The 9,891-nt window shown below is 53.1% G+C and overlaps 1 protein-coding gene across 8 annotated transcripts in view; it reads right to left on the bottom strand.

Moving 5' to 3' along the window:
* Window positions 1–22: 22 nt before the first annotated feature.
* GATA1 (GATA binding protein 1) overlaps window positions 23–9,891 on the bottom strand; it is a 22,257-nt gene continuing 12,388 nt past the window's right edge. For 4 of the 8 annotated variants that reach the window (XM_074531188.1, XM_074531189.1, XM_074531190.1 and 1 more), the window contains 3 exons: window positions 7,729–7,874; window positions 4,083–4,208; window positions 23–585 (listed from right to left, as the gene is read on the bottom strand). In XM_074531188.1, coding sequence (XP_074387289.1) covers window positions 38–585; window positions 4,083–4,208; window positions 7,729–7,874 — 820 coding nt within the window. In that variant the 3' untranslated portion in view covers window positions 23–37. The remainder of the gene's footprint in view (window positions 586–4,082; window positions 4,209–7,728; window positions 7,875–9,891) is intronic. The other 4 variants (XM_074531193.1, XM_074531194.1, XM_074531196.1 and 1 more) reach the window with 3 other exon arrangements.

Raw genomic sequence — 9,891 nt, 5'->3', positions numbered from 1 at the left:
TGCCGATGCCCCACGGAGGCTGCCATGTTGGTAGTGCTCATGGGAGCCGCCATATTTCCCGTGCCTCATGGAGGCCGCCATCTTGGGTCCAACCATTCGTTGCCCACAATGGTGGAGCCCCTTTATTAAGGATTTTTGTGTTCCCGCCCCAAACACCGCCCCCACCCGCAGCTGGACACGCCCCCCCATTCCCCCCCTCCCCAAAGAACGAGGCCGAGTCGGGCTCTGTCGGTACCGAACTGTACTGGGGACCCCCCCCCCCCGTTAGAGCTGCGGGCTGAGCCCGGGGGCGGCCGCGCCGGGGCCGGGGGCGGCCCCGAAGTCGCCGCCCAGGAAGGGCCCGGCGGGGCCGGGGAAGGGCAGGAGGTGCCCGGACAGCACCAGGGGCCCCAGGGCGAAGAGCGAGGCCGGGTCCTCGGGGGGCGGCTGGGGGGGCGCGGGGGGGGGCAGGGGGGGCCCCGCTGAGGTTTCGGGGACCCCCCCGGGACCGGCGCCCCCCCCCTGGCGCCGCTTCTTGCCCTTGGCCGAGACCTTGCGGTTGCGGGTCTGGATGCCGTCCTTGCGCATCGTCAGCGGCCGGTTCACCTGGGGAGGGGGAAACGGGGTTAGGGGGGTCCCCAAACCTGGGGGGGGTCCCCAAACCTGAGGGGGGGGGGTCCCCAAATCTGGGGGGGTCCCCAAATCCGGGGGGGGTGGGGCAAATCTGGGCCAGGGTTCCCCAAATCTGGTGGGGGTGTCCCAAAGTCCCCAAATCTGGGGGGAGGTCCCCAAATCCACCCGGGGAGGGAGGGGTCCCCAACTCTGGGGTGGTCCCAAAACCCAGGGAGGGTCCTGAAAACTGGGGGGATTCACCAAATCTGGGGGAGGTCCGCAAATATGGGGGCGGGGTCCCCAAATATGGGGGCGGGGTCTCTAAATATTGGGGGAGTGGTCCCCAAATCCGAGCCAGGAGTCCCAAAACCCGGGCAGGGAGGGTCCCAAAATCCAGGGTGGTCCCAAAATCCAGGGGGGATCCCAAAATCCGGGGGGATTACCCAGATCCGGGGGGGGGGGGGTCCCAGAAATGGAAGAGGGTCCCCAAATCAGAGGGGGGGGGTCCCCAAATCCGGGAGGGGTGGGGCAAATCTGGGCCAGGGTTCCCCAAATCTGGTGGGGGTGTTCCAAAGTCCCCAAATCTGGGGGGAGGTCCCCAAATCCGAGCCAGGAGTCCCGGGGAGGGAGGGGTCCCCAACTCTGGGGTGGTCCCAAAACCCAGGGAGGGTCCTGAAAACTTGGGGGATTCACCAAATCTGGGGGAGGTCCGCAAATATGGGGGTGGGGTCCCCAAATATGGGGGTGGGGTTCCCAAATATGGGGGCGGGGTCCCTAAATATTGGGGGAGTGGTCCCCAAATCCGAGCCAGAAGTCCCAAAACCCGGGGAGGGAGGGTCCCAAAATCCAGGGTGCTCCCAAAATCCAGGGGGGATCCCGAAATCCGGGGGGATTACCCAGATCCGGTGGGGGGGGGGTCCCAGAAACGGAAGAGGGTCCCCAAATCAGAGGGGGGGTCCCCAAATCAGAGGGGGGGTCCCCAAATCCTGGGGTGTCCCAAAATCTGGGGAAGATTCCCAAAATCCCGGCCAGGGGTCTGGATCCCCCCAAAATTCCCAAACCCAAAAATTCCCTCCCAGGCCCCATCACCCCCTTGAGCTGAGGGGATTTGAGGGTTCCCCATGTCCTGGCCTGGTTTTGGGGTGTTTTAGGGATATTTTGGGGTATTTAGGGATATTTTAGGGATATTTTGGGGTCTCTCACCCTGTGCAATTTGTAGTAGAGGCCGCAGGTGTTGCAGACGGGGTTTGGGATATTTTGGGGTGTTTTAGGGAGATTTTGGGGTCCCTCACCTAATGCAGTTTGTAGTACAGCCCACGGGGATTGGTGTTTGGGGTGGTTTAGGGATATTTTAGGGTGGTTTAGGGATATTTTAGGGTGGTTTAGGGATATTTTAGGGATATTTTTGGGATATTTTAGGGTGGTTTTAGGGTGGTTTTAGGGTCTCTCACCCGGTGCAGTTTGTAGCAGAGGCCACAGGCATTGCAGACGGGGTTTGGGATATTTTGGGGATATTTTGGGATATTTTAGGGTGGTTTTGGGTCTCTCACCTGGTTCTGTTTGTAGCACAGCCCGCAGGCGTTGCAGACGGGGTTTGGGGTGGCTCAGGGACATTTAGGGATATTTTGGGGATATTTTAGGATATTTTGAGTGGTTTTGGGGTCTCTCACCCGGTGCAGTTTGTAGTAGAGCCCGCAGGCGTTGCAGAGGGGGTGTGGGGATATTTTGGGGTATATCAGGGATATTTTGGAGTATTTTGGGATATTTTGGGCCCCTCACCCGGTGCAGTTTGTAGTAGAGCCCGCAGGCGTTGCACACGGGGTGTGGGGATATTTTGGGGTATATCAGGGATATTTTGGAGTATTTTGGGATATTTTGGGGTATTTTGGGGATATTTTGGGGTATCTCAGGGATATTTTGGGGATATTTTGGGGTATTTTGGGGATATTTTGGGGTATTTTATGGATATTTTGGGCCCCTCACCCGGTGCAGTTTGTAGTAGAGCCCGCAGGCGTTGCACACGGGGTGTGGGGTATCTCAGGGATATTTTGGGGTATCTCAGGGATATTTTGGGATATTTTGGGGATATTTTGGGATATTTTGGGCCCCTCACCCGGTGCAGATTGTAGCAGAGGCCCACAGGCATTGCAGACGAGGTTTGGGATATTTTGGGGATATTTTGGGATATTTTAGGGTGGTTTTGGGTCTCTCACCTGGTTCTGTTTGTAGCACAGCCCGCAGGCGTTGCAGACGGGGTTTGGGGTGGCTCAGGGACATTTAGGAGTATTTTGGGGATATTTTAGGATATTTTGAGTGGTTTTGGGGTCTCTCACCCGGTGCAGTTTGTAGTAGAGCCCGCAGGCGTTGCACACGGGGTGTGGGATATTTCGGGGATATTTTCGGGTATCTCAGGGATATTTTGGGGTATTTTAGGGATATTTTGGGATATTTTGGGGTATTTTATGGATATTTTGGGCCCCTCACCCGGTGCAGTTTGTAGTAGAGCCCGCAGGCGTTGCACACGGGGTGTGGGATATTTTGGGGATATTTTGGGGATATTTATGGATATTTTGGGGTATTTTGGGCCCCTCACCCGGTGCAGTTTGTAGTAGAGCCCGCAGGCGTTGCACACGGGGTGTGGGATATTTTGGGGATATTTTGGGGTATCTCAGGGATATTTTGGGGATATTTTGGGGATATTTTGGGGTATTTTGGGCCCCTCACCCGGTGCAGTTTGTAGTAGAGCCCGCAGGCGTTGCACACGGGGTGTGGGGTATCTCAGGGATATTTTGGGGTATTTTATGGATATTTTGGGGATATTTTGGGCCCCTCACCCGGTGCAGTTTGTAGTAGAGCCCGCAGGCGTTGCAGACGGGGTGTGGGGTATTTTGGGATATTTTGGGGTATTTTAGGGATATTTTATGGATATTTTGGGGTCCCTCACCCGGTGCAGTTTGTAGTAGAGCCTGCAGGCGTTGCAGACGGGGTTTGGGATATTTTGGGGATATTTTGGGGTATTTTAGGTATATTTTGGGGATATTTTGGGATATTTTATGGATATTTTGGGGCCCCTCACCCGGTGCAGTTTGTAGTAGAGCCTGCAGGCGTTGCAGACGGGGTGTGGGGTATTTTGGGGTATCTCAGGGATATTTTGGGGATATTTTGGGGTATTTTGGGCCCCTCACCCGGTGCAGTTTGTAGTAGAGCCCGCAGGCGTTGCACACGGGGTGTGGGGTATTTTGGGGATATTTTGGGATATTTTATGGATATTTTGGGCCCCTCACCCGGTGCAGTTTGTAGTAGAGCCCGCAGGCGTTGCACACGGGGTGTGGGGTATCTCAGGGATATTTTGGGATATTTTGGGGTATTTTGGCCCCTCACCCGGTGCAGTTTGTAGTAGAGCCCGCAGGCGTTGCAGACGGGGTGTGGGGTATCTCAGGGATATTTTGGGGTATTTTGGGGATATTTTATGGATATTTTGGGCCCCTCACCCGGTGCAGTTTGTAGTAGAGCCCGCAGGCGTTGCACACGGGGTCCCCGCGGGGGCTGCGCCTCCACAGCGTGGTGGTGCTGGTCTGGCAGTTGCTGCACACGGTGCCGGCGCGTTTGCTCACCAGCTGCGGAAGGGAGAGCGTCAGCGGGGGGACTGGGGGGAAATGAGGGGGTTTGGGGGCGCTGGGAGGGGATTGGGGGATAAATGAGGGGATTGGGGTCACTTGAGAGGGTTTGGGGGCACTGGGAGGGGATTTGGGGGAGCAGAGCGAGTTTGGGGTCACAGAGAGGGTTTGGGGGGTAAATGAGGGGATTGGGGGTGCTGAGAGGGGATTTGGGGGAGCAGAGGGGGTTTGGGGCACTGAGAGGGGGTTTCGGGACACTGAGAGGGGTTTGGGGGCACTGAGAAGAGATTTGGGGGGCACTGGGAGGAGTTTGGGGGGTAAATGAGGGGGATTGGGGGCGCTGAGAGGGGATTGGGGGCACTGAGCAGATTGGGGGACTCCAAGGGGATTTGGGGGCACTGGGAGGGGTTTGGGGGCACTTGAGAGGGTTTGGGGTCACTAGGAGGGGATTTGGGGTCACTGGGAGGAGTTTGGGGGTAAATGAGGGGGATTGGGGGCGCTGAGAGGAGATTTGGGGACCCTGAGAGGGGATTTGGGGGAGCAGAGCGAGTTTGGGGTCACTGAGAGGGGATTTGGGGGCACTGGGAGGGGTTTGGGGGAGCAGAGCAGTTCTGGGGGCACTGAGAGGGGGTTTAGGGACCCTGGGAGGGGTTTGGGGGCACTGAGAAGAGATTTGGGGGGTAAAGGGGGTTTGGGGTCACTGAGAGCGGATTGGGGGGTCAGAGGGGTTTGGGATGGATTTGGGGCCATAAGGAGAAGTTTGGGGAGACCAAAAGAGGATTTGGGGGTGTAAGGAGGGGGTTTGGGGGGATTTTGGGGTGTCGGGGAGGCTGGATGGGGATTTGGGGGTGCAAGGAAGGGTTTGGGGGATTTGGGAAAGGTTGGGGGCACTAAAAGGAGATTTTGGGGATTGGGGGCACTGGGAGGCATCAGAGGGGAATTTGGGGGGGCTTGAGGGAGTTTTGGGTGTCAGGGGGGGTTTAGGGGAATTTGGGGTCCCAGGGCTGGATTTTGGGGTTCCCAGGCGTATTTTTGGGTCTCTGGGGTGATTTTGGGGTCCCTGGGTATTATTTTGGGGTCCTGGGGGGTTTTTGGGGCTCCCCAGGGTTATTTTGGGGTTCCTCGGGGTGTTTTTGGGGTCCCAGGGTGTATTTGGGGTGCATTTGGGGTCTTGGGCTGTTTTTGGGGTGGTTTTGGGGTTCTCAGGATTATTTGGGGTTCCCCAGGGTTACTTTGGGTCCTGGGGTGGTTTTGGGGTGTATTTGGGCTCCCGGGGTGTTTTTGAGGTGTATTTGGGGTGGTTTTGGGGTGTATTTAGACCCCCAGGTGTGTTTGGGGTAGTTTTGGGCTCTCAGGGTGTTTTTGGGGTGTGTTTGGGGTATATTTGGGGTGCATTTGTACTCCTGGGGTGTATTAGGGGTGTATTTGGCTCCCAGGGTGTTTTTGGGCTGTTTTTGGGGTGGTTTTGGGGTGTGCTTGGGGTATATTTGGGGTGCATTTGTTTTTGAGGTGTATTTGGGATGTATTTGGGGTGTATCTGTACCCCCGGAGTGTGTTTGGGGTACATTTGGGGTGTGTTTGGGTGTGTTTGGGTGTATCTGTACCCCCGGGGTGTATTCGGGGTACATTTGGGGTGTATTTGGGGTGTATCTGGGGGTATTCAGGGTATATTTGGGGTGTATTTGGGGCGTATTCAGGGTGTATTCGGGGTGTATTCAGGGTGTATTTGGGATGTGTTTGGGTGTATTTGGGGTGTATTCAGGGTGTATCTGGGTGTGTATTTGGGGTGTGTTTGGAGTGTATTCAGGGTGTATTTGGGGTACATTTGGGGTGTATTTGGGGTGTATTCAGGGTGTATTCGGGGTGTATTCGGGGTGTATTCGGGGTGTATTCAGGGTATATTCGGGCTGTATTTGGGGTGTATTTGGGGTGTATTTGGGCTGTATTCAGGGTGTATCTGGGGTGTATCTGGGGTGTATTCAGGGGTGCATTCAGGGTGTATTCGGGGTGTATCTGGGGTGTATTCAGGGTGTGTTCAGGGTGCATTCAGGGTGTATTCAGGGTGTATTCAGGGTGTATTTGGGCTGTATTTGGGGTGTATCTGGGGGGTATTCAGGGTATATTCAGGGTGTATCTGGGGTATATTCAGGGTGTATTCAGGGTGTGTTTGGGGTGTATTCGGGGTATATTTGGGGTGTATTCGGGGGGTATTCTGGGTGTATCTGGGCTGTATTCAGGGTGTATCTGGGCTGTATTCAGGGTGTATTCAGGGTGTGTTTGGGTGTATTTGGGGTGTATTCAGGGTGTATTCAGGGTGTATTCGGGGTATATTTGGGGTGTATTCAGGGGTGTATTTGGGCTGTATTCAGGGTGTGTTTGGGGTGTATTTGGGGTACATTTGGGGTGTATCCGGGGTGTATTCAGGGTGTATTCAGGGTGTATTCGGGGTATATTTGGGGTGTATTTGGGGTGTATTCAGGGTGTATTTGGGCTGTATTCAGGGTGTATTTGGGGTGTATTTGGGGTGTATCTGGGGTATATCTGGGGTGTATTCGGGGTGTGTTTGGGGTGTATTTGGGGTGTGTTTGGGTGTATTCAGGGTGTATTCAGGCTGTATTCGGGGTATATTTGGGGTGTATTTGGGGTGTGTTCAGGGTGTATTCAGGGTATATTCAGGGTGTGTTTGGGGTGTATTCAGGGTGTATTCAGGGTGTATTCAGGGGTATATTTGGGGTGTATTCAGGGGTGTATCTGGGGTGTATTTAGGGTGTATTCAGGGTGTATCTGGGCTGTATTCAGGGTGTATTTGGGGTGTATCTGGGGTATGTTTGGGGTGTATTCAGGGTGTGTTTGGGCTGTATTTGGGGTGCATTCAGGGTGTATTCAGGGTGTATTTGGGCTGTATTCAGGGGTGTATTCAGGGTGTATCTGGGCTGTATTCAGGGTGTATTTGGGGTGTGTTTGGGGTATATCTGGGGTGTATTCAGGGTGTATTCGGGGTACATTTGGGCTGTATTCAGGGTGTATCTGGGGTGTATTCGGGGTGTATTCAGGGTGTATTCAGGGGTGTATCTGTACCCCTGGGGTGTATTCAGTGTGTATTCAGGGTGTATCTGGGCTGTATTCAGGGGTATATTTGGGGTGTGTTTGGGGTGTATTCAGGGTGTATTCAGGGTGTATCTGGGGTGTATTCAGGGTGTATTCAGGGTGTATTCAGGGTATATTCAGGGTGTATCTGGGCTGTATTCAGGGGGTATTTGGGGTGTATTCAGGCTGTATTTGGGGTGTATTCAGGCTGTATTTGGGGTGTATTCAGGGTATATTCAGGGTGTATTTGGGGTGTATCTGGGCTGTATTCAGGCTGTATTCGGGGTGTGTTTGGGGTACATTTGGGCTGTATTTGGGCTGTATTCAGGGTGTATTTGGGTGTATTTGGGGTGTATCTGGGGTGTATCCGGGGTGTATTCAGGGTGTATCTGGGCTGTATTCAGGGGTATATTTGGGTGTGTTTGGGGCTCACCAGGCGTTTCTTGGGCCGGATGAGGGGCCGGTTGTGCCCGTTGAGCCGGTGGTACAGCCCGCAGGCGTTGCACAGGTAGTGCCCGGTGCCGTCCCGGCGCCACAGCGGCGTCGCCGTCGCCCCGCAGTTCACGCACTCGCGCGCCTCTGCCCAGTATAGACCAGTACGGACCAGTAAGGACCAGTACGGACCAGTATGGACCAGTACAGACCCATACAGACCAGTATGGACCAGTGAGAACCAGTAAGGACCAGTACGGACCAGTAAGGACCAGTACGGACCAGTATGGACCAGTATAGACCCATACAGACCAGTACAGACCAGTGAGAACCAGTAAGGACCAGTATGGACCAGTATGGACCAGTACAGACCCGGCGCCACAGCGGCATCGCCATCGCACCACAGTTCACACACTCGCGCGCCTCTGCCCAGTATGAACCAGTACGGACCAGTAAGGACCGGTACGGACCAGTATGGACCAGTATGGACCCATACAGACCAGTATGGACCAGTGAGAACCAGTATGGGACAGTACAGACCCATACAGACCAGTACAGACCAGTATGGGACAGTACAGACCCATACAGACCAGTACAGACCAGTATGGGACAGTACAGACCCATACAGACCAGTATGGACCAGTGAGAACCAGTATGGGACAGTACAGACCCATATAGACCAGTACAGACCAGTATGGGCCAGTACAGACCAGTGAGAACCAGTACGGACCAGTATGGACCAGTATAGACCAGTACAGACCAGTATGAGCCAGTATGGGACAGTACAGACCAGTATGGACCAGTACAGACCAGTATAGACCAGTGAGAACCAGTATGGGACAGTACAGACCCATACAGACCAGTATGAACCAGTACAGACCAGTACAGACCAGTATGGACCAGTACAGACCAGTGAGAACCAGTACGGACTAGTATGGACCAGTGAGGACCAGTGAGAACCAGTACGGACTAGTATGGACCAGTGAGGTCCAGTATGGGCCAGTACAGATCAGTGAGAACCAGTATGGGCAGTATGGACCAGTATGAAGCAGGATGGACCAGTAAGGACCCCCATATGGGCCAGTACGGACCAGTATGGGCCAGTATGGGCCAGTACAGACCCATATGGACCAGAACAGACTGGTATGGACCAGTGAGAACCAGTACGGACCAGTATAGACCAGTATAGGCCAGCACAAACCAGTACAGACCAGTACACCAGAGCACACAGCCCAGCACCCACCCCCAGCTCCCACACTCTGCCCAGTATAAACCAGTATGGACCAGTATGGACCAGTACGGAACAGTAAGCTCCAGTTTAAACCAGTATAAACCAGTATAGAATGTCCTGCACCAGTATAAACCAGTACAGACCACTATAAAATATCCTACACACCAGTATAAACCAGTACAGACCAGTATAAAATATCCTACACCAGTATAAACCAGTACAGACCACTATAAAATATCCTACACCAGTATAAACCAGTACAGACCAATACAGAATATCCTGCACCAGTATAAACCAGTACAGACCACCATAAAATATCCTACACCAGTATAAACCTGCACAGACCAGTGTAAACCAGTACAGACCAGTGTAAACCAGTACAGACCACTATAGGATATTCTGCACCAGTATAAACCAGTACAGACCACTATAAAATATCCTACACACCAGTATAAACCAGTACAGACCAGTATAAAATATCCTACAAGAGTATAAACCTGCACAGACCAGTATAAACCAGTACAGACCAGTATAAAATATCCTACACCAGTATAAACCAGTATAGACCAGTATAAAATATCCTACACCAGTATAAACCAGTACAGACCACTATAAAATATCCTACACCAGTATAAACCAGTATAGACCACTATAAAATATCCTACACCAGTATAAACCTGCACAGACCAGTGTAAACCAGTACAGACCACTATAGGATATTAGTGTAAACCAGTACAGACCACTATAGGATATTCTGCACCAGTATAAACCAGTACAGACAGTATAAATATCTCACACCAGTATAAACCAGTATAGACCACTATAAAATATCCTACACACCAGTATAAACCAGTATAGACCACTATAAAATATCCTACACCAGTATAAACCAGTACAGACCAGTATAAAATATCCTACACCAGTATAAACCAG

The sequence above is a fragment of the Zonotrichia albicollis genome, chromosome 34, assembly GCF_047830755.1.
Source record: "Zonotrichia albicollis isolate bZonAlb1 chromosome 34, bZonAlb1.hap1, whole genome shotgun sequence".
Classification (NCBI taxonomy): Eukaryota; Metazoa; Chordata; class Aves; order Passeriformes; family Passerellidae; genus Zonotrichia; species Zonotrichia albicollis.
The sequence above is the reverse complement of the archived record's forward strand: the minus strand, read 5'-3'. Positions and strand labels throughout refer to the sequence as shown.